General features: G+C 36.1%; 2 protein-coding genes across 9 annotated transcripts in view; one reads left to right on the forward strand and one right to left on the reverse strand.

Annotated features, from left to right (window-relative positions):
* Positions 1 to 25,381, reverse strand: part of cnc (NFE2 like bZIP transcription factor cap-n-collar) — a 95,306-nt gene that overhangs the window by 13,228 nt on the left and 56,697 nt on the right. For 7 of the 8 annotated variants that reach the window (XM_085657260.1, XM_085657263.1, XM_085657262.1 and 4 more), the window contains 4 exons: positions 24,207 to 24,520; positions 23,344 to 23,655; positions 11,226 to 11,460; positions 10,901 to 11,125 (listed from right to left, as the gene is read on the reverse strand). In XM_085657260.1, coding sequence (XP_085513386.1) covers positions 10,901 to 11,125; positions 11,226 to 11,460; positions 23,344 to 23,655; positions 24,207 to 24,520 — 1,086 coding nt within the window. The remainder of the gene's footprint in view (positions 1 to 10,900; positions 11,126 to 11,225; positions 11,461 to 23,343; positions 23,656 to 24,206; positions 24,521 to 25,381) is intronic. The other variant, XM_035866518.2, reaches the window with a different exon arrangement.
* On the forward strand, positions 6,609 to 10,148 carry vas (ATP-dependent RNA helicase vasa). Its single transcript, XM_035866529.2, has 4 exons — positions 6,609 to 6,813; positions 7,627 to 7,691; positions 7,785 to 9,788; positions 9,888 to 10,148. The coding sequence occupies exons 2-4, from the start codon at positions 7,635 to 7,637 to the stop codon at positions 9,963 to 9,965; spliced, it is 2,139 nt and encodes a 712-aa protein (XP_035722422.2). The 5' UTR covers positions 6,609 to 6,813; positions 7,627 to 7,634; the 3' UTR covers positions 9,966 to 10,148.

Genomic DNA, 25,381 nt, shown 5'->3' on the forward strand with positions numbered 1-25,381 from the left:
TCACATTTTCTTATTTTCGCAAGAGCTTTCGGGCAACTAACTGGATTGTCTTTTGAGTACAAAGTAACATTGAAATATGTCGTAAAAGCAAAACTTGTAAGCACATCAGCACATTAGAAAGAAAGATATCGTATCGACTTTCATTGATATCGCTATATCATTTTTTTTTTTTTCTTTTCATTTCTCCCACCCGCCTACCCTACCTCCTCCTCTCCGTACCGCTACAGTTTTCTGTCTAAAGGAGAAAGAACATGGAAGAAAGAAACAATCATGAAAAAAGAAAAGAGCTTCGTCGAGAACAAGAAATAAAATAACTCGCTTATTGGTATTATGTGCTTATCTCGATAAGGAAACAACGAAACTAATCGACAGTCAGACAATAGATATTTGTTTACTATCGTGAACACGTAGTGCGGTTACTTGTAAAAAAGAAAATATATTTCTAATGAAAACATCACGTTTTGTCAGCAATTAACTAACTACGACGTATACGTCTCTCTCTCTCTCTCTCTCTCTCTCTCTCTCTCTCTCTCTCTCTCTCTCTCTCGCTCGCTCGCTCGTTCGCTCGTTCTTTAAGATTCTAAAATGAGAAATAAATACGGATCTTACGGTCAATCGTTGAATAACGGTGCATTAACTGCGCGAAGAGGAAATTGTTCGGCGATCTCTTTCTCTCTCTCTCTCTCTCTCTCTCTCTCTCTCTTTCGATGTTTCTCTTTGCTTGTATTATCAGTATCGATAACCTGCAGGGCTCCAATAAATCTGTTTTCCTCGTTGGCAGACCGACGATATATCGTTAGCTACAGCGCTTTCAAATTAACGAATAACTAAAATCATTTGACAAAAACAGAGAGAGGGAGAAAGAGAGAGAGAGAGAGAGAGAGAGAGAGAGAGAGAGAGAGAGAGAGAGAGGGAGAACAATAACAAAGGAAAGGAAAATTTCTATTTGTATGCAAAACATCGAGGGATTAACGTAGTAAAGAATGAGAGAAAAATCATCACACAATTATCGAATTGATTTCTCAAATGCATTTTTCTTATTGCATATGAATGCTATTGAGATTTTGAAACCGTAACACTTTTGCATTTGAGATAATTTTTTGTAAAAAATTATCGAAAAGTCACAAGTCGAAGAAGTAAAACCAAGTGTGATAGTACTACTGTGTGTTGTTGTCGTCGTCGTCGTCGTCGTCGTCGTCGAGTGAATCAATTTCGTTCTATTATTACGATCGGCCGACACGGGATGCAATGGCAAAAGAAGGGAATGACTCACTTGCCGCCTTGTGACACACATATCGCCGTAAGCACGATAGAGAACATGTAAGCGAGTGCAAAAAAGAGAAAGAGAGAGAGAGAGAGAGAGAGAGAGAGAAAATGAAAGAGAGAGAGAGAGAGAGAAAATGAAAGAGAGAGAGAGAGAGAGAAAATGAAAGAGAGAGAGAGAGAGAGAGAGAAAATGAAAAAGAGAGAGAATGAAAGAGAGAGAGAACGTGTATGTATACAAGAGCACACGTGTGTCGAGTAACATGACATATGTATGTATAAATATATAAATGTATGGATGCATGTATGTACGTATGTATGAATGCATATATATACGTATGCACATATGCATGGATATACGTATGTATGTACGTATATATATATATATATATACGTGTGTGTGTGTGTGTGTGTGATGTATGCAGATACGCGAAAACGAGCTGCTTCGTTCTTTCTCTTTCGTTTAAAAATGAGAGAGATAGAGGGAGAAAGAGAGAGAGAGAAAAGTGGTACGACACAGCGAAAAATCGTCATCCATTACTCATCTCGCACACCGTAGAACGATGCGAATCACGTTTCGTGAGTAGACAACGACGACTACGACGACGACGACGACGACGACGACGACGACGATGAGAGCGCGATGATTACATCTTTTTTTTCTCTTTTCCTTCTTTTTTGCGCGTCTCTTTGAATATACATATACATTGTTACACAGAGAGTATATATACTCATACGTATATACACGGTGTGACCGATAAACAAGAGATAAGATCATCCAAAGAATAGAGAGGATAAGAGAAAAGACTCAATAGGATATATTACTCTACGAACTAATTTTCCCTTCGCCTCTTCACGAATCTTTTGTCTTCTTGCAACGTGTAGTTGCTCTTATCAAATAATGAAAAACATCAGAAAAGATATTTTATTTCACGTTGTATAATTAAAAGAGACGTAGAGATATCGTCATATTTTTGGAATTTCGTCTCTTTTAAAATTATCTTAGGACACCGTATATCGTCGGGAATTATAATACAGACGTGCTTGCGTAATGCACAGTTATTTTTTTTTTTTTTTTTTACAAGCTCTCCCGGATCAGCTGACATAGAGAGAGAGAGAGAGAGAGAGAGAATAAGAGAGAGAAAAAGAGAGAGAGAAAGACAATCGGTTCGATGAATTACGAGCGTTTTCCTTCTTCCCACTTGACTCAGGTAATTTGAATGCGATTATTAGCAGAAGAGAGAACAACGTTTGTTCGTATTCAATGAAATTAAACACCGATTAGGGCGTGTGCATATGTATGTGTGTGTGTATGTGTATGTGTGTGTGTGTGTCATGTGCACGCGTGCAAGCGAGTGCACGTGCAAGTGAGTGCGCGCACGCACACAAATATACGTACAAAAGTGCATTTGTATATGGGCGGTCTGTGTTCCTAACTACGTGTGCATGATTGATCGATTTGTTTTTTGTAGTCGAAATGTGCTCATAACCGCATTCGTATGCACATCAACTTAAGAGTTTGACTCATTGAATGTTCTCTTGCGCTCTTCCCTTCTCTCCTCCTCCTCCTCCTTCACACTCTCTCTCTCTCTCTCTCTCTCTCTCTCTCTCTCGCGCGCGCGCGTATAAACAATAAATCAAAAATTGATACGTCATCGATGAAGGAGCTTACCGTTGATACGACTGAGAGCCTTTGAAATATCGAGTCCCATGAGATGAGACAAGATAAGATCAAATGAAGAAATAAATGATTATTTATATGTTTCTTTTGATTTCATTTATTTCCACTTTTTATACTATCCTTCTTGCTTTAAATTTCTTGCTTCGCACAAGCCACCAACGTGGAAAAAGGAGAAAAAAACAAAAAAAAAAAAAAAAAAAAAAAAACAAAAAACAAAAAACAAAAGAAGAAAAAAAGGAGAAGAAAGAAAAAAAAAGAAGAAACAAAGAGAAAAAACAACGATTTCTCTTTTAAGAAGATTGAAAACTATAGAGAAAAAAAAAAAAAAAAAGAAAAAGACAATACACGATCGATAGTCGAAAGTCGTCCGACAAAACTAAACGAAGAAAAATCGACGAATCATTGTTACAAATGTTATGAATATTCATAACTGCCCCTTCCCCCTTTGTCATTTTAGCGATATCGTTAATCGAATTGGGCAAGCGATCGTTGTAAGAATTTTTGAACGATTTGAAAATTTACAATTGCAATCATGTATTGTATGTATTTTGAGTTTTTCTTTTGTTTTTCTTTTTTTGTTTGTTTGTTTGTTTGTTTTTTTTTTTTTTTTTTTTTTTTATTTCTCAAGAAATGGAGTAACTTTGATATCGAAATCTATTGATGGGATTGAATTTCGTCGTCGTCGTCGTTGTCGTTGTCGTTGTCGTTGTCGTTGTCGTTGTCGTTGTCGTGTCATTTTTGTCGTGACATTTAATTCCATGGATTTTCTATAGAACCTCGTGATCGCAAAGCGAACTCGACACTCGTCGAATTATAAAACGAGATAATATATTAAACTTCAAGTGTTAAACGTTTGTATAAATCCTATTAGATCGATGAAAGGATTTCTGCTTATTATTTCATAGCCGGTTATCACCGTCGAAAGGACAAAAAAAAAAAAAAAAAAAAAAAAAAAGAAAAATAAGAATTTTCTTTTTATTTTTCAAACAGGAGATAAGAAATCCCTACTTGAAAGAATCGTCAAAAAGTTGTCGAAAAATTCTTTCCTCATGAGATTTATTCGAGAAAACGAGAAAAGGAATTTCGAAGTCAACGTAAAAATTTTCTTTTAAATTACCCGCGTCGTTCTTCTCTCGACCATTAACAATTTTGAATTTACCCGCGTAAAAATCCGGATACATAAGTGGATACGTAGTAAGTTTTTTTGTTGTTTCTTTTAAATAAAATTATATATATATATATATAAATATGTATATATATTTTTATGTTAATTTTGTTTTCTGTACTTTGAAATATATAGTACCTGATTATCATCGATCTTATATAAACGTCCATTCGTGCATTCACCAAACAATGAAAGAGTCAAATTTCAAGGAAATCGAGTAAGTTTCCTAACACAAAACTTCACGGAAAAATCGAAGGCGAAACGTTAGTGAAAACCGATCCTATCGTTCCTATCCGCGGCCGTGGCGAAACTAACATAAGCTTTTCTTCTTCCTCTTTTCTTCTCCTTATTCATCGCTCGGCGACTTACCTACATGAGCTTCCACACATTTGTACCACCTATACATACGCATCTAGATAGAAGAAGACAGCTCGTGCAAACGGACACATATTCTCTTCTTCGTTGGTGGATCATTACGAATTTCTCGGTACGAGCCGAGCCAACTGATAAGAGAACTGCGATCGTTGCGAGACAACGATGACGAAGACGACGAAGACGACCAGCTAATAACTTTGACCATCCCTCTGAACGACATTATTAAATCTATCGATTTTCATTTACTTTCGTATCTTTTATAAGTCGCATGCCTCTTTTGTTATTTTTTTTTTTTCAAAAATATTCCCCCTCCTCCACATATGTTCGATCTTCCACAAAGAAAAAAAAAAAAAAAAAAAAGAAAAAAGAAATGTAGATGACTAACAATTTTTCCGTCTTATTTATTGTCTTCTCAAGAATATTCAGGATTTCTTTAAAGCACTTATACAACTTAGATTTAATATCCGAAAGAAAGAAAATTTCTCAAAGGACTAAACAAGACATCGTAAAAATCTATTCATTGTAGGGTCTAATTGTTATTGATCTACAATGTGTTCCATAAAGAGCTTTTTCTTCAAAGCTTCGCTTTCTTTCTTTTTTTCTTTCCTTCTTTCTTTCTTTCTTTCTTTCTATGACGTACAAAGAACAGTCTGATACGGTCCCAAAATCTGTTTATGGTTATCTAAAGTTGACTTGTATAAATACATCGATCGTATCATTTTGTATATTTATTATCACGTAGACGATAAGTATTATTAACTCTGAACAAATTTTAAGTATTTCTAATACTTGAAACTTTCTACGATTCAAAAAGAGATTAAAGGAATATTCGTTTAAACTTAGATAACTATATACATGGATGTGCAGTATCTTTTTTCACACATAACCTCTAAGATAAAAAAAATATATATATATATATATTTCTGTGATCTAAGACAAGTATTTCCTTTATTTATTTTTAACAAGGGCGTATACTCAAAAGTTAATGCAATGTGATATATATATATATATGTATGTATGTATGTATTATATCTGCGATCACGTTTTCAAACGTTTTTTAGAATTTTTAATATCCCGACAGTTTCCTATAAATGCATTGCCTCCTTTATCGATTGCATATTCGTGAAAAAAAAAGAAAAAAAGAAGAAAAAAGGATATAAAAAAAAAAAAAAAAAAAAAAAAGAAAAAAAAACTCATAAAATCTTATGCGTTCATAAAAGTACGGAATGACTTAGCATGTTACGTTGTAAAAGCTGTAATATAGAAAAGCACTTATTGACGTTTATTACTTTGAAATACACGCCTCAGTATATGTCGAATCTAGAAAAATTTAAATGACGACATTAACTTATGCAACAGCTAATTTTTTTTTCGTCCTTTTGATTTGCATCGAATATATATATATATATATGTACACAAACATTCATACAATATGAATCATGACGAGTCCCGAGTGTGATATCGAAAAAACAAGTTTAAAGCCATACTAAAATTACACAGGTTACATAGGTTAGATTTTTCACGATGTACGTCTTATAAATTAGATTAAAAGAAAAGAAAAGAAAAGAAAAGAAAAAAACAAAACAAAGAGAGAGAAGGAAGAGTAAAATATATTAATTAACTTGACTGTCAAAGCACACACAACAGAATCAATAACGCTTAGTTATATTAGCAAAGAGCACGATTAGATGAGGAAAAAAAAAAAAGAAAAAGCTTAAGCAGTATCAAGATTGAAGAAGCCCATTCTGATATCTATCTGATAGCTATCTTTTTTTCTGTATTACTTATTCATATCCTACGTTGTCTAAACGTTTTTATCAAATGATAATCGTATGAGAGTGACACTATACGAGTAAAAAGAAGACTTTTAATTCTACGACAATAATGTGATTGCAAATGTGAACAAAATTATTTAAAAAAAAAAAAAAAGAAAAAAAAACAAAATTATATACACGTATGCATATATACATAAATATATGTATGGGTACTCGTGCTGGTAGCTACGCGACTGTGAAAAAACAAAGGCGCAATGCGTAGAACGTACGCGTATTGAGTTCTAGCGTGAAGACGCTGAACGGTGATTGGTCGCGAAACGTTCTCCTTGAAGTTGATAGAGAAGCGCAGCGCGATCTGCGCATTTCATCGCATACTTCGTCAGACGCTGGTTGAGCTCCGTTAAATTAAAGCCTTTAATAATCTGTTTTGCGAGTTGTTCTACGTTGAATAAAAAAAAAAAGTCATTCGGTGCGATTGTTCGAAGAAAGAACGATATAAAACGATATCTCTTTGTTCAATTGGCAACCCATCGAAAATCGAATACATCAATAATGTAAGTATCGACAGTCACAAATCGTTCGATGTCAAATCGGCCATCTTTACCGGTATAGGCGCGAGACTTTATATTTTCTTTGATATAAATAACACGTGTTTAAATTTTAATTTTAATCCTATGTTTTCATCGTTGTTCTTGCATTAGCTTTAAATTCAATGCCATACGATGATCAAGCATCATTGATACACAAGAGACATTGTGAACAATGCAATTGCTTTGTAGAAAAAAATTTTATATCTGCAATGTCCTGATGAAAATCAAATATCTTATCTATCTTTTGTTCCTTTATATATAATTTAGAATTATATGTCTAAGATAAAAATTATCATTTTAATTTTGCATAAATGAAAAATGGATTTATTTTCTTTGACGTACTGAAACTGTATTAATCACGTCGTTCAGTCGATGAGAATATTTTACTATGTTTGGTTTCAAAACAGTTCAATTCCATCAAGGATATTACATATGTATCTATATCTATTAGTCAAGGGCGTTAATATTTTGGTTTGTTTTTTTTTTGTTGTTCTTTTTTTTTTTTTATTTTCTTTATAGAAAGCGATCCTTCCGTTTTTCTTTTGACCTATCGAGATCAACAAAAATTGTTAACTACTTTATAGATATATTTGATCTCACTCGTGAATATTTTATATTGTTTATTCTATATTTATGTTTATATCTTAATTATTGTTTACTTTGAAATTTGAGAAAATAATATTTCATGAATATATTGTATTATATATGTGTATATCATATGTATATATATAGAGTAAAAACCTTATATCTTACATATATAATAAATTAATTTTACAGATAACAAAATGACTCAAAATTGGGATAATGAAAATGATTACTCTGAACCTGTAGATGTATCTTCTGTGAGTAGATATTATCTCTGATTAATACTAAAGCTTGTAATAAATCTACATACAACGCATTATATTTTAATTGATATTTTTATATTTCAATAGTTTGAAGACGATGGTGGTCGAGGTTATGGAAGAGGGCGTGGTTTCATACTACAAAATAATAATAATAAATATAATGATAATTTTGGATACAATGATAACAAACTTGCAGATTCAGACAACATAAGAAATGTCAGAGGTGGTGGTGTTGGTATTAGTGGTGGTGGCAGAGGTCGTAATGGTAGAGGTGGTGGTGGTGGTGGTGGTGGTGGTGGTGGTGGATATGGAAAAGGAATTAGAGGAGGATATAGAAATGAAAATCATGGTGGAGGAGATAATAGTTATGGATATGATGATGAGAATGATTTTAATAGATCAACAAAAGATGATAATTGTTATGAAAATGATAATAAAGATGAAGGTTGGCATGAAGATGACGATGAAAAAAATGAAAGAGATTTTAAAGATGGAAAAGGTAGAAGAGAAAGTAAAGGAGGTGGTAGAAATCATAAAAATGTAAACAATGACGGTGGAGATAATGAATTTGATTTTAATAAAGATCATGGAAGAGACAGAGGTGGACGAAGTAATAGAGGAAATAGAGGTAGTCGTGGCAGAGGCCGTGGTGGTAGTGGTGGTGGTGGTGGTAGCAGAGGTGGCAATAAAGAAGGAGATGAAGATAGTAAAGAAAAGTCAAAAACAGAAGTCTATATACCACCTGATGTATCTACGGATGAAAAGTCTTTATTTGAAAATGGCGTTCAACAAGGCATTAATTTCAAAAAATATGATCAAATTGAGGTTTGTGTAAGTGGAGATAATGTACCACAATGGATAGAATCTTTTGAGGATGCTGGTCTAAGAAAATATATTTTAAGTAATATTCAAAAATCTAAATATACTAAACCAACGCCTGTGCAGAAATATGCATTACCTATTATAATGAGCGGTCGAGATATGATGGCCTGCGCGCAAACTGGTTCTGGGAAAACTGCAGCCTTTGTTGTACCAATCGTAAATACTCTATTAGAATCACCCAGAGAACATTTTTCGAATTCTACTTGCTCACCACAAGTCATTATAATTTCACCGACTCGAGAATTAACAATACAAATATACGAACAAGTTCTAAAATTCTCAGCAGGCACAATTTTGAAAGCTGTCGTTGCATACGGTGGAACTTCTGTCTCACATCAGGGAAGCAGAGTTTCTGCTGGCTGTGATATAATCGTAGCCACACCAGGAAGACTATTAGATTTTCTTCAAAGAGGACGGATTACGCTAACATCTATACGATTTCTTGTTTTGGACGAAGCTGATCGTATGTTGGACATGGGATTTTTGCCTGACGTTGAAAAAATTGTCGATCACGAAACGATGGTTCCTACGGGAGAAAGGCAAACCCTTATGTTTTCGGCCACATTTCCAGACGAGATACAACGATTGGCATCACGATTTTTAAAAGATTATCTATTCGTAGCAGTAGGCATAGTGGGCGGTGCATGTTCGGACGTGGAACAAAAATTTTATGAAGTTACAAAATATAAAAAGCGAGAAATGTTGAAGGAACTTATGGAGAAAGAAACTGTGAGTAGTACACAACAGGGTACTTTGGTTTTCGTAGAAATGAAAAGAACAGCGGACTTTATCGCAGCCTTCCTTTCGGAAAACAATTATCCGACAACGAGTATTCATGGCGATAGATTACAAAGAGAAAGGGAAGAGGCTTTAAAAGATTTTCGAAGTGGTAGAATGTCTGTATTGGTTGCAACGGCAGTTGCGGCACGTGGTTTAGATATACGTAATGTCGCTCACGTTATAAATTATGATTTGCCAAAAGGAATTGACGAATACGTTCATAGAATTGGTCGTACTGGTCGTGTTGGTAATCGTGGAAGAGCTACGTCATTCTTTGATCCGGACATTGACACACCGTTGCTTCCTGATCTGGTAAAAATTTTGAAACAAGCGGATCAACCGATACCAGATTGGTTGTTAAACGGAGGGGACAACAAATCTTTAGCACCTGGAAAATCAAAACAATTTGGCGGAGAAGATATTCGTAACGTAAGTATATCATACAATGTGTATCATTATTATAATTATAATAACGATAATAAATTGTATTATATTTTTTGATTAATTATGTAATCGTATTAATTACAGTTCGAGGACGAGAGTAGTGGAGTGCCTTACGGTGAAGAAGCATACAATCCTGTATTGGAACCAGAAGAAGAATGGTAAAAGAGAACATTACTATATACTTTCAAGGGAAGATCTGACCAAAAAAGGCGTTTTATGTAAAGTAGATATCTCTAAATCTTAGTGTTACAAAAGCGCGCAAATCCCTTCCCATACTGACCCTATTATTTAAGAGAGCTTTACAAGATATAGTGACTTTTATTTTCAAATAATCGTACGATTATTTTTGTCTTATTTTTATATATATATATATATATATATATATGTATATGTATATATATATATATATATATATATATATACATATATATATGTGTATACATGTATTAGAAAACATTATTTTTTCACGGTGATCTATTGACTGTCTCTTAAGTTCCTTTAACTATAGACTTATAATTATATTCTTCAATAATGAAGAGATTTAAAAAAATAAGTAAACTGCATCGTGATAATTTTGTTTTCCTAATTTCTTACTTATGAAATAATAATCGAAAATATGCGAGAGATGCATTCCAAAAATATCTCGCAACGGGTATTATTATTACCATTGACCGTACAAACGTTAGACTTAAGAATCAATTGTTACGTAGAAAAGAAATTTAATATAAGAAAGATAAGTGGTATTACGTTGTCTTATAAGGTTTTTATACATTTTTTTTTGTTTTATAATAAAATTAAAAAAAAAAAAAGAGAGAAAAGAAAAAGAATATATCGTTGAAGAAGAAATTTCCTTTGATTCTGTACTTCCGTATCAAGATATACATATTGTATCTAAATATATATATATATATATATATATATATATATATATATATATATGTATGTATGTATATATTTATATGTATGTATACGAGAGGCATGTGCATAAGTGTTAAGATAAGTGATAACGATAATGATATAATAATAATAACGATAATATTAATATAATAATAATAAATTTTGTTGACGAGAAAAACAAAGGCCATAATTTCTCTTACCGTCATTCATAGCCATATCCATTAGATGTAAATCCTCATCATTGAGAAGAGAAGAAAGAAAACCGTCAGTGGTTTGATTTATCGAGTCTGACGTTGGTGCATGATAATACATCATATCGCTAGGCTCAGATTTGTAAGCAGCACCACTTTCTGCGCCCATTGGTTCGCTACTGTTAGTTAAATTCATTGAAGTAGCAACGGCTGATCCAAGATTCGACGAGCCACCTAGAACAGTGAGCAGTTTAGTTCAAGATATAGGAATATTCGAAATAATATAATTTTATATCAATTAAAATGATTCCATCGTTCCTTTCTTAATACTCACCTACATTATGATAAGGACCCGTCGAGTTAAGATCCCCAACTGGTGGTGCCAAAGTGGCATTGTGAAGTAGAACATTACGTTGTGCTTCGTAATGGCTATGACTTATACCGTGTCCTGGGTATCCAGGATGCGATGGATGCGCGAAATGATCCGGAGCACCGGGAAGAGATAATAATGATGCCAAATCCTGCCACCGTTGCTCCATGCTCATTGCACGCACGAACGGCATGCGGCCCTGTGAAAAGAAATTCTTTCTAATTAGGGAAATTTAAAAATATACTAATAATTCGACATTCATTTATTAATTAATTAATTAATTAATTAATTAATTTATTTATTTATTTATTTATTCATAATAACGATACCCCTTATTCGTTCGTTTTATGTATGTACACCGTTGCTTCTCATATATGAAACTAAAAAATTCTTTTCTTTAAAAAGTCATTCCAAGAGCCGAAGTTAATCGGTCACATTTATCAGTTAGTAATTAACGTTTACTTTTCGTTAAATACTATGAAATAAAAAAAGTAGAATGTTGACGTTGATAGTACAAAACGGCGATAGGCGCGAACTTCGGGGCCGACTAATTGACACTACGATGCCGTAAAGTTTAAATATAACATAAGTTAAAAGAAATGGATTTCTATATATCTATATTTATTATATTTATACTCCATTTATTGATAAATGCCAATTCATTGTTAACCGTAAAATTGTGACGAATTTTCACAGAGGATCGATCGATTTTTGCAAAATTCCAAGACGCGAAAAGCGTGTCACGTTCGGCATGGTATTATTGTCGAACGATGATACATTCAGCGATTATATGCCTGGTAAGGAATCTAAGGCCATCGTACCTGTCAAATGTCAAGCAGATAAGACGCATGGATTTCTACGAAGGTAGAAACCCCGCTGATCGTGTAGGCGTTGGTCGCACGATGGAAGGGAACGTTAGGGTAAAGGATATTAATAGTGATAGGCACCAGTTGTATGTGTACATATACGTCGTATATATGTGCGTACGTGCGTGCGTGCGTAACATATGTGTGTGTGTGTATGTGTGTTCCAAGTGTATCCCCTCTCTCTTTTTTTCTTAGGAACGTATGTCAATCACGATTTTACGTCACCGGGCACGAAGAAATATGATCTCGATTTTTGTCACGGGAACAGGGATAGAGGTGTGTTAGAAGGAGATTGGGGCGATGGGTGGAGAGAGGGGGGCGGGCGGGCGGTCGGAGAGAAGAGAGAGGGCCGTGAGATGGTATAAAAGTTTTATAAATTATGGTAGACTCGGTATTCTTTCTACGAGATGAGAAAAAAAAAAAAGAATAAGAAAATGAAAAAGAAAAAAGGGACAGAAATACGATCTAGATAATTGTAGAACAAAATGGGACAGTAAAGAAGATTTAATCGAATAGATCGGCGGCCGACAAAGTAAAAGAAATCTTTAAGTAAGAAGACTCTCGATAGGTTCAAGAAGCGATCGTACGTAAAGCCATAGTATTCGCAGTTTTTAAAGGGGGGAAATGGTCAGTGCCGGACCATGTTCTCGGTCGAACGTGGCCGACGGTACTTAATGCACCCAGGTATTGTCGCTAATGCGCGAAGAAGCGCAAGAAGAAGAAGAAGATGAATAGGGAAGCTATGCGCTTGGTTCTCCTCTCTCGGTGCGCACCGGTCGTTGGATCGCTGTTGTACGGGTGCATCAATCAGTCGTTGGTGCAATCTGTCGAGCGCGACGCCTTTAAGGCGATTCTCGCTTGTCAGCGCATCTGCCGCAGCGTCTCGTCTGTAGGCCGCGAAATGTAGGACGGGAGACGTTTGTTCCATGCCGACTATTCGATTTGTCCTACAGCGTTTCTAATGGCTTTACCTTCGCGGCCTGATTATATCGAAATGGATAGAAAAAGAAGATAGACGGAAAGTTTCGGCAAATACGACGAAATAAATTTCTTTTTCTTTCCTTTTTATTTTCTTTTTCTTTCTTCTTTCCTTTTTTCTTTTCTTTTTTTTTTCTCTTTTTGTTCGTTTTCTCTCTCTCTCTCTCTCTCTCTTTTTGTGCTGTTAAGTAATTTGTTGTTTACAAGAAAATCTTTTTTTATCACGTATATTTAATATTACATAATATTATATATATTATAAATATGTTAAATTAATGATATTAAATATTTTATAATATTGTTTATAGTTATATATATATATATATGTATATACATTATAATAACATATCTCATGCGAATTAACAAGAGAATATACGATCTATGAAAAAACTCATAACTTTATTTTTTTTTCTCAATCAATTAGAAATGAAACCGATTACGTTTAATTTATACTTGTCAATCTTCGACAGTTCATAACGTTAGAATTACATAGTTCTTCTGAGTAATCGACGAACTCTGTAAATCTCTCAACGTTTCTAATAATTTAATAACTCGAACGGATTCGACGTATACGGAACGCGCAACAGTCTTTGGACATAGAAAGATAGGTAAGTATTGGTAAAGAGATAGATAGATAGATAGACAGACAGACAGAGAAAAAGAGAAAGAGAGAAAGACAGAAAGAGAGAAAGAGAGAAAGAGAGAAAGAGAGAAAGAGAAAGAGAGAGAGACGAAAGTAGAGGTAAGAGGGACGAAGATCGAACGCATACCTCGGCTACTGGTACTTATGATTTATGTTTGCGACGTAATATATACGGCCGTGTAGTCGTGTGTACTTACATGCGCGATATCGCTAGGTAGACGTACGCGATCTCGTCAGCGAGAAAATCTGCAAAGCCGCGAGGAAAGATATCTCCTTGCTAACAGATGTTTGAAACGCGCACACTGTCGAGGACCCATCGGGTTTACTTCCTCAAGTTTTCTCTCTCTCTCTCTCTCTCTCTTTCTCTTTTTCTTTCTCTTTCTCTCCTTCATTTCTTAAATAATATCTTAATCACTGGTTATTCTTAGAAAAATCTCTTTTACAAAGATCTTAGAGATTCTTTCGAAAATTCTATTTTTCCTCTATTTCATTCTATTATATCATTTTTCTCCTTCTGTTTATCATACTTTCGTAAGCGTCGGTTACAATCGAAGGGGATCCTATTGGAGTCTCTTTGAGGATGATCAATCGATCGCCTGACACCTGCCATCGTCCTTTAACCTGGCATCTACAACGACGACGACGACGACGACGACTACGAAGACTATGACGATGAGGACGACGACGATGGTGCTTTTTGATCGAGTCCACCTTTCACCTCGGAACTCAGTATGTCCACTGTGTTTTCGTACGTGACTGCCGGTCAAAGCTTGTTTCCGTCCAGAAAGTTGTGAATGAAAATATTGATGAACCCGCGTGCGAGACTTTGCGTTCCCTTAACGTTCCATAGTATTGAGCAAAAATATTTTCGTGCGTATCTTCTTCTTTTTCTTTTTCTTCTTCTTCTTCTTCTTCTTCTTCTTCTTCTTCTTCCCGTCATGGTATATACGCGATAGTACGTGTTTCTAACTTCTTTTATTCTTTTTTTTCTTTTCTTTTCTTTTCTTTTCTTTTTTTTATATATTCGTAAAACGTAACCACGTCTTACCGCCATCACATTTTCTATATAGTTTAGATGGGAACGCGGAGACACGGCGTTTCTTTCTTTTAATTCGCTCGCGACCTCAATGATAGCGCGCGCTTGCTCGTCGTGCACGCCGACGGAAATTCGTTTCGCACATCCTAGACGTCCCCGCGTAAGGTAGGCGCATTATGCATTTCACAGTGCATAAGTCCTGCAGCTGCCTCGGAATCCCGTCGCGTTTCTCGACTCTTCGTGAAAATTGCTCGACAGAATTCATAGCCGTGCGATTCGAGAAAAAAAAAAAAAAAAAACAAAAAAGAAAAAAATAAAGAAAAAAAAGACAATGAAAACGAAAAAAAAAAAAAAATGGTTAAGTCCATTCTGTGCCGTTTCGTGATAAATAAAAGACAAAATTTTCTTCGTACCTTCGTTAAAACGTTGGATATTATTACCCAAAGATAATTTTTTAATAGGAGGGAAGAAAATGGGTGTTAGGGGTGTTTGAAGGAATCGTGCGCCATATTAAAGATATTTTAATTTTCAAGGTAAAATCGGTTATCCGATTGAAACAATTGATAATGTTTAACTGCTGAAAAAAGTAAAAAAAAAAAGGTAAATATCGTTATCGACAAAACGTTAAGCAATTAAGTGTCGCACGACTTAACGATACACCGACCGTCGGAAAGCCATGCGTATTACTCATGGGTCCGCCGGTATACTCTCATGGCTAATGGGCCACGATATTAATTATGATTCATTTAGATAGTCATCGGATTAATGTACGCTCGCATGGGTTACTACGGCAAAGAGCTCGCGCCAAGGCGACCACCGAGTATTGCCGCTACAAGTGCATCCTAATGTGCGACCTCTTCTTCTCTTTCTCTTCCCCTCCCCTCCCTCTCTCTCTCTCTCTCTCTCTCTCTCTCTCTCTCTCTCTCTCTCTCTGTCTGTTATTTCCATATTACGTATCTCGTTTCTCTTATTAATTTTGTCTCCCAAGATTCTTGAACTCCTTTGCTCTCTCACGATCTTTTCGTCTTTCTATTTCTTTACCCTTATCCATTTCTCTTCTTCTTCTTCTTCTTTTTCTCCTTCTTCGTTCCAACAATCTTTCTTTCTATCTTTCTCTCTCTCCCTCTTTCTCTGCTTTTCTTATTTCATTCACCCCATTTTCCCTCCACACGAGAATCCTTAACTCTATGTTGTCCGTAAATATTGTGGGAAGTTCAAGGATATTTCGAGGGCTTCACTTCGTAGCTCAAGGTTCTAAGCAAATATCAAAGTACTATGGCAAATAAAACGCGCTACCGTCCGTGGTCTAGCAAATCTTTGCATTGTGCGTATGCGAGAATATGCGGAGGATAGATAGATCCGTATAGAGTGGCCAAAGGTCGTACAAGTGCTTTTCGATTTCTCCGTTCGAATGACGGAGTTTCTAACTAAGTATTCCTTACTCTTCTTGTTAAATATTGCTATAAACGTTTCGATCGTTTAGTAATGGAAGAAACTAACCTTCGAATTTTTTTCTTTTCTGTTTTTCTTTTTTTTTTTTGTTTCTCTTTTCCTTAAACCTCTCCCCCCCCCCACTGTTGATCCTTTTTGTAAAAATCTTTTAAATGTTATCGTTCGACTTCGATTCCTTCTACGATTATTCCAATAGGATTTCGTAGAGATACAATTTACAATTAATTTTTGGATTCGAATGGATCGTTTAAATCATATTACTTCTATAATATGTCTTATATGGTAGCCATGGATTGACCTTGTAATTGAAGTTTGCGAACCGATGACGAAGCGGAAACGTTAATATTTTCTTCGGTGCTTAACCCTTTAGAATGATACCGGAGAAGATCAGTTGAAAACCGGAGTTATTCATCGATTTCATTTGAAAGCACGAACGTATCCGTCTTCCTCGTTCCGTTCGTTCATCGTTGTGTTGTGCAATAACAGGACGATTAAGAAAAAAGAAAAAAAAAAAAGAAAAAAAAAAAAAGAAAAAGAAAAAAAAATTGTCGAAATATCAACTCGTTGGGCGTACGAATAAATTGGACGCAATTTTATTTTAAACTCCGAATAAGCCTCGAAGTAACATTTAGAGGAGGTTTAATCTATCGTCGAGGTAGATGGATAATAATAATCGCGTAAAAAATGTCGAATTACGCCTCTAATAATTTCGATGATGAACCAAAGTTTCGTAGAAGGTCACGAGGAGTAAACGAATCTACGCCATCGTAAATCCAATTTGATTTCTATTACACTAAGTCGAAAATTGTGTCGACGAGAACAAAGTCTCGTTTATGTCGTGAGAACAATTTCATGCTCGAGAATATGCTCCCGTGATATCCGTCCTAAGTGCAGACCCAAATGAAAGATTGCACGCGTGTTACACGTATGAGCCATAATTTCCGTCGCTTTCATCTTCGGCTTGACATCAGGGCGCAAGGCCGTTTATTTCGCAAGTACGTTGGTAGTATCTCCTTCTACACGAAGTCTTCATCTTGGCGTCGTCATCGTCGTCTTCGTCATAGTCGTCTTTGTTGTTATCGTCGTCGTCGTCGTCGTCATCGTCGTCGTCGTCGTCGTCGTCGTTTTTTAACAAGTTATACATCATCCATCTCGAAATTGGAATCGACTTTCCTCACTTCTTTATCAATTACACAATGATTATTATATAATTGTTATACATCGCGGGGAAGATTCGATTAGATGTATCGGATAAATTCTAACATCTGACCGACGAGAAAATCTCGCTAATTAACTGGCTGTTCTACGAAAGTCGTCTCTTGGTTTTAATATCATCGAGAATATATATGTACGTACGTAAGATATTACATGTATCTAGGTAATGTATGTCGACTGTATTATTATATAGAAAGAGATCTCTGATCTAGAAAATATCTAGAAATCAAGACGTAATTATATTACCCTCGTTTCACGCGGCGACATTAAATTTCTAGTAAACTTAAAACCATGAGAAATTAAAGGATGACAAATTGGATAATGATACTTAAGAACTAAACCAGACCCTTAAATTCTTTCAAAAGATAATCCTAAACCGATTTAAAAAAGGTTTGCGTCCACTTATTTACGACTCGAAACCCTAGGAGGTCTTTTTCTTCGTCAAAACAAATTGACCCGTAGTTCGACAGGCTATTAAAATTTTTACCAGGACAAACCTAAATATTCATTTAACTTAAAATCTAAGAAAATATTATCCATTGAACTACTTTGCTAGTATTCTATGAAAAATCAATCTGATAATCTTTCGAGGTCGATAGAAAGCTACAGCTTTTAGCGATCTACTTTATGTGAGATTACTTAAAAAGGAGACAAAGAAAGAAAGAAAAAGAGAGAGCGAGAGAGAGAGAGAGAGAGAGAGAGAGAGAGAGAGAGAGGGAGAAAGAGAGAGATAAAGACAGAAGTTGTCATGTTAGGAAAAGAGGAAAAAAATGATCTGACGATACGTAAGAGCATATGCTCAGAGAATATAATAGGCCGTATTACGTACGCGTCGTCTTCGTATCTCGTCGTATATACGGGTAACACGTAGCAATTACAGGTGACTGAGGTCAGTGTTAATACGACAGTCGCGTGAGAGAAGAGTTCCAAAAATGATATGGTTCGCGACTGGCGACATCGTGTTCTCTTGCGTAACTTTAGTCGTCGTAGTCTATCTTTCTTTCTCTCTCTCCATCTCTACTTATATCTCGTTGTACAATACGCACGACATATCCTCCGTCCTAGGCAAAAGGTCTTCTACGGCTAGCGTAGTAAGAATATATTAATTTAGCCTGCTCATTACGTGTTGAGAGTCCTGCGCGGAGTACGCGGGTAGCAGCAAAGTATTAAAGTGCCCCACGGCCGTCGTAATGACGGCTCTTGGCTAGTGTGCTCTCGCACACTCGGAATAAGAAGAAGAAATAAGGAGAGAGAGAGAGAGAGAAAGAGAGAGAGAGAGAGAGAGAGAGAGAGAGAGAGAGAAAGAGAGAAAGAGAGAGAGAGAGAGGGACAAGGTCGCGAGAACGTGTTCTATGCCGTATATGATCGTATTATGAAAGCGAATTTCAGTAGGGTGTCCATGCATTTGTGACGTTCATTCAAATCTTTTTGTTTTATTCTGTTATTTCTTTTTAAAAAAATTTTTTTTTATCAATTTTAACATTGCAATTATCGTTGAAAATATCATAAATATTCATTTGTCATAGCTAAATAATGAAATCTTATGGAATATAAAAATTCGTACATTTTGTTATTTAATTCCTAAATGATAATGAGAGAAAAAACAAAAAGAAAAAGAAATGTAACGACCATTTGTCGATTCATCGAAATGTGTTTGAAATGTGACCTGATAAGGTCTATCTACCTGGAAAAGACTTTCGTCCAATATCAGACTCCAACATTCCGAATTCGTTGCGCATTGCTGCTCGACGAAGTTCTGAGATTTAACGACGATCTGCTGCACTTCGTTCATGTGTGTCTTCGACGCAATCCAGAAAAAAAAAGTTTCTCTTTCGGGATATAAAACGAAGAGAATATGATTAAACCGGAAACGTTTCTAAGGCGGAAAATATTTATCGTCGAATGTAAGAAGAAAAACTCAGGGACGACGATCCTCTTCTTCAATGTGTTTCCAAATACGAGGAAGTACTCGACAGTACGCGCCGATTTAGAGAGGCGATCATTGCGCAATGTAGACCTTACACTTTGGCACTTACATCTCGAGTTGATTGTTCGCAGTCGATCTTCGTCGACGACGTTCGTTCACGTAATCCCAAGGTCCTTTGAGGGCTTCGCCAATGAACTCACGTGAATTTTCGTAATATGAATTGAAATAAAATGAATAAAACGATATGATATAGTTCACTTCTTTCACTTGTATCGTTGAGATAATCAAATTTTGTAAATATTATCATAGATTAAAGGACAATGAAGAAATATGAATCCTTTAAGATATCTCATGAATAATGACTTTTTCCACGAGACATCCTCCGACGTATACTTCGAAGCGCGTGTCGTCCGTGAGTGTTAGGAGACAAGCCGGGTACGCGAGATCGCGATCGTAGCTCGACGTAAAGGATCGTGGTAGGGGTAGAGCACCTCTCCAATCGGCGCCCGTTTTCAACTGTGTTTTCTCCACGTGCATGCGAATCTCGCGCACACGTACGCCGTTGCGTCACCACGCAACGCGCCTAAGAAGACGCCGAGAGCTATCTCGGTAGGTCATTGTCACGATCATCGTTTTCTTCATTCTTTTTTTTTCTTCTTCCTCTCCGCTTTTTCTCTTGTTTTTTATTATTATTCCTATGATCCTTATTAAACTCGACGCAAATGAAAATCCTTGTATTTGAGGGAAGAAGAAAAAACAAAGAAGAACAAGAGAAAAAACAACAACAACAACAACAACAACAACAAATTAGTCGACCAACTTCCGTTACATCATTATTATATTCTTTATAATTTATTAATCTTTCGTATTTATCGATTGGAACAAAAGATAAATTAATTCTCCTCGTAAATAAATTATTCGTCATATTTCTCTAAGACAATCAATCGAGAATGTACGAGCTCTCTCGCATATATTCACTATCTCAATTACTTTTCTATTATTATTCTTGCAAAAGTGTGTATTAGACCCTAACGAAAATTTTCTTGCGATCTCATATAAGTCAACGTATTGGCTTTGCATATAATCACGATAAAATTTGATTTGTATCGTATAAAACTCGTTGAATGGAACGAATGATGCTCGAGAATCGAGTACTCCTGTGTTCACATGAATCGATGGAACCGAGGAATCGTTTACGATCGCGAGAAATAATGAATGTATGACCTCGAGATACAATTTCTCAATAAAGTTCACGCTCGAAGTCATTCAGAAAAATTTCTTTTCAAGCATCTCGATCGATTCCTGTCATTTGTTGAAACATTTGTTAAAATTTAAATCGAATTCTTTCTTTTTTATTTCTTTTCTTATTATTATTATTATTATTATTTTTTTTTTTATTTTTTTTTTTTCTATCCGTTATACGCACGTACGTATGTACGTATGTACGTATGCACACTTACAAAGACCATAACGTAGGAATTCGCTCTACGCTAGTTGTGAAAGCGTGTACCCACACACGATTGTTTCAACGTGTCGGATACTACACTGTCTGTCGAGTCAGGCGAATGGAATCTGATAGTGGGATAAATTATTTCTTAAAACCGTTAATATTTCTTAAAAATCGTCAGATCAGAATTTCATTGATTATCTTAATTACGAAAGATCACGACGGAGGTGGGAGGGGGAGGGGGTAGGGGAGAAAAAAACAAAAGAAGATGAAAAAAAGAAAAAAGAAAAGAAAGTAGAAAGAAGGCAAATTAGTATTAATCTCCGCCAAACGGTTCGTTTACCGTTCGATCGAACGAGTTTAATCTTTGCCGATTAGAAAATGAAAAATTCATTGAGAGTAAGGGCACGCCGCTACTAGCAATGATACGGTCAAACACGATGAGCCGCGAAATCGCGTGTTTCGCGAGGTACGCATTAAAGATGCTGAATCAAGTAGCGAGGAATAGGAGAAGAACGAAGGAGAAGAACAAGGAGGAGGAGAAGGAGGAGTCTTTCCGTGACGAGTCATCGAATCGCACGATATCACGGTTCGAACGTTAGACGCACCGAATAAGTAGTAATCATGATTGCCGAGAAGGTCATAAAAATATGTTGCGTAATCGACAGCGACAATAACCCGAAGAAATGAAAGAGGAAGGAAAGGAGATAGAAAAAGATAGAGAGAGAGAGAGAGAGAGAGAGAGAGAGAGAGAGAGAGAGAGAGAGAGAGAGAGAGAGAGAGAGAGATTGAGAGAGAGGGAGAAAGAGAGAGCTGGACTCGGCAACTGCAACCGGTAATGACGTCTTAGGATCGTTGTCCTGCTAAAGACCATTAACGTATAGTACCTATATACGTCGATGTTAGAGACGGACCGGATCGGTAGACTCGATACGAAGCAAGTCGAGGCTCGATAAAAGCCATAAAAATATTTGCCAATTCGAAAGGGACGTCTCGTAAGGTGCTCGAACTCACGATTTTCCGTTTTCCTATAGGTACATAGTACCATATGTATATACTGGTATACGGAACGCGTACTAGTCGTGTGTTAATGGACTGCCCTCTCTTAAAATCTACGCGAAAGCACTTCGTGCTTGTAATAAGATGGAGACGGGTGCGATAAAGGAGGCGGTACCGGCGATCAGAGAAATCCTATTAGCATTTGGTGTATATACGTTAATCCCCCTCCCTCCATTCCTCTCCAGAGAAAAAAAAAAAAGAGAGAGAAAATTAACGATCAAATTCATTTTCTTACTATAACTATCTATTAATTGTTGATCTTTTCTTTCGAAAAAAAAAAAAAAAAAAACGATTACGTATTTTACGTTTTATTTTATTATTAGATATAATTAAATTTTATTTTAATATACGAACGAGAGAAAAGAGAGAGTATTAGATTTGACATAGGTGGTGATACACATTTGCTTTTTTTTTGACTTCCTTCTTTATTTTTTTTTTTTTTTTTTGTTTTGATTTGTCTTAAGTCAAGCAAGTTGTACACCATAGCGTACATTGGGCTCGTACTTGTTACATTAAGATGCGGTTACGACGTGTAATTGTCGGGGTACGCGTAGTTTGGCTTAGAGAACCCAAGAGAAATTGCATCGGTGCTTTCGCGGTCGACGCTGTAAATAAAGAGTGTCCCGTTTATGGACCGTAAACGCCGCTCTAACTATGCGTGCTTCTATCCGCGTGCTTTTACTCGCCGCGCTTATTCTTATCTCTCCCTCGTCGTCTATTTCCTACTTCGTATATCACTGGTCCCGCCTTGCCGCGATATCGTCGTACCATCCTGAACCTCTCATTAAAGGATTTAAGAAAAGAAAAAGGAAAAAAGAAAAGAAAAGGAAAAAGAAAAGGAAAAAGAAAAGGAAAAAGAAAAAGAAACAAAAGATAAAATAAGAATGACAAAACGTCTTAAAGGCTTTTCCATGGGAACGTCCCTTTCATTCTCCTTTTAACGTCCTCCTTCGTTCTCATTTTCTTTCTTCCCTTTTATCAAACCCTTTAACGTTTTCGCATTTAAACGTTATAAATTCCTTCACACCGTTTAATTACACCGAGAATATGATTATAATCGTCGCCATAAACAGGCCATTAGATTGAAGATGATTCCCCGCTCTTGACGATATTTAATCTTGTAATGGCCCTACCAGGAAGTGCAATTAATTAAGATATTATTGCTGAGAAGCACGCGATGTTTACTGTTATTTATTTTTTTGTTTCTCTTTTTCATCTTGCTAGGATTTTTTTTGGTTCTTTTTTTTTTTTTTTTTATTTTTATTTGTTTTTCATTTTTTCTTTTTTCTTTCTTTCTCTCTCTTTCTTTCTTTTCTTAGATATATCTTTTCTTTTTTTTTTTTTTTTTTTTTTGTTTCGAAACGCAAACGAAAATATTAAATTCCCTGATAGTTCGTACTTATCATCAATTGCCAATTGAAATTTAATTGCAAATACGTAATAGAAGGATCATATATACCTGGAACGAGCGGTGGTGAGGATGATGGGGATGATGAAATTGCGGTGTGTGAATCATGTCGCCGGTCTCGGGATCCTCGCACCTGGATGACTTCGCGACCTCGACGTTACTCGAGCCGTTGACAGCAACGTCACCCTTCGCGCTCGTAAATTCCTTTGCTCCGTCTTCTTCTTCTTCTTCTTTTCCTTCCTCCTCCTCCTCCTCCTCCTCCTCCTCCTCGTCCTCGTCCTCCTCCTCCTCGTCCTTCTCTTCTTCTTTCTCCTTCTTTATCTCCTTTAACTCCTTTTTCTTCTTCAATTCGGATTTCGTTTCCTAACGAACAATCCTTCGTGTCTTATAATATAATCGGAACAACGGTTGCTCTTCGTTGTCATTGTCGTCGAGCGAACAATTATTAAACGCGGGAAATGACAATGAATAAATTAACAATAAGCTTCTAGTAAAAAATCTTTTGTAAATCGGAGTAAAGTGCCACGGATGAAATCACGAGATCCCACGTTTCTTCTATGTTAAATGAAAAATAAAAAGAAATGGGTGGCCGGGGGGGGGGTAGGGTGGGTACGATAAAGAAGATCGTAAAAAGCGTTAAGAACGCGCTTCTTCTATGATCAAGAATAGAGAATTGTTTCTCTCTCTCTCTCCCTCTCTCTCTTTCTCTTTCTCTCTTTTTTCTTTTTTTATCTAACAATCGTTTTATCGTTTTAATCACGAACGTGTCACGTTCGATCGATATAGAATGTATATAATCGTGAAAGAAAAAAAAAAAGAAAAAAAAGAAAAAAAAAGAAAAGAAAGGGAAAAAAAGGAAGGAAAAAAAAAAACAGATGCTAAACGTTATAACGTTAAAATATATTCATGAATACCTCGTCCTCTGGCTGAGCCTCATCGAGGCCAACGAGTTGAAGCGCCTCCTCGAGATTGAATCCGTCGGGTAGGCCGAGATCGTTGTCACCAAGAAGATCCTCTACGACGGCACTTCCTAAAAGACTATCACTGAGTAATTCCGACGTGAAATCATCTTCAAGTCCCAAGGTTTCGCTAAGACCTAAAGAATCATCGGATAAGCCGGCCAATGGATGATGGTTCAAGTTAAATGATTCTTCTCTTAGTAGATGATGATCGTCGTCCTCTCCGTCGCTATTTCCTTTCTGACTGCAGGAACTGAGAATATATTCACCTGTAAAATGCGTCAAGTTTAAAACGTTAAATCATTAATAACGTAAAAATAAATTAAATTTTTATTATTTACAAAGTTTTTCTTTCCGTTTCACATGTTACATTAAATTAAACGAAATTATATTATTTGGATATAGTATAATCGTAATACGAGTAATAAACATCAAACGGGACAAACCTTATAACGTTTTTAGAGTTCTGTAATCGAGGGCTCATCGTTTTATCATTTTGTAGTACGTAAGCGATAGAATATGTCACGTACATTAATGTTTTTTAATGAACAAAATTTTCCTTAAAAGAAAAAAAAAAAAAAAAGAGAGAGAGAGAGAGAGAGAGAAAAGGGCGGGGAGGGAGGAAAAAAGAGAAAGAACTTTATCGTGGAAAACTCGCGGAAATGTTTGAAAAAGAAAAACAAAGAGAAAAAGAAAAAGAACAAAAAAAAGAGAGAGATAGAGATAGAGAGAGAAAGAGAGAGAGAGAGAGAGAAGGAAAGGAAGGAGAAGAGAATGGGTCGACGATGAATCGACGAAATGAAAAAAAGTGGACTCAACTCGAACGAAACGTTCCGTTTCGAAGCAAGGCACTCGAAAACTGACTGCGAGCGACGGACAGGTAAAATTTTTGGGGGAGGGTTAGGTGGAGGCCGTGGAAAAAACGTAACTAATTGAGGGACAAAGGGGGTGTTGTTGAAGATCCACCTGCTGCCTCGAACAACCCCCGAAATGTTCCCGCCCCACGGCCAATCGCGCGTCCCCATCTCGCGTTCCCACTTTGTCTCCCTTCTCACGCACGCTCCGAATGATGACCTGGAATGTCCGTTCGAATATGAATTTATCTTTCGTTTCCGCGTTCTTTCCTCGCG

The sequence above is a fragment of the Vespa mandarinia genome, chromosome 5, assembly GCF_050613455.1.
Source record: "Vespa mandarinia isolate Hongniang chromosome 5, ASM5061345v1, whole genome shotgun sequence".
Taxonomy (NCBI): Eukaryota; Metazoa; Arthropoda; class Insecta; order Hymenoptera; family Vespidae; genus Vespa; species Vespa mandarinia.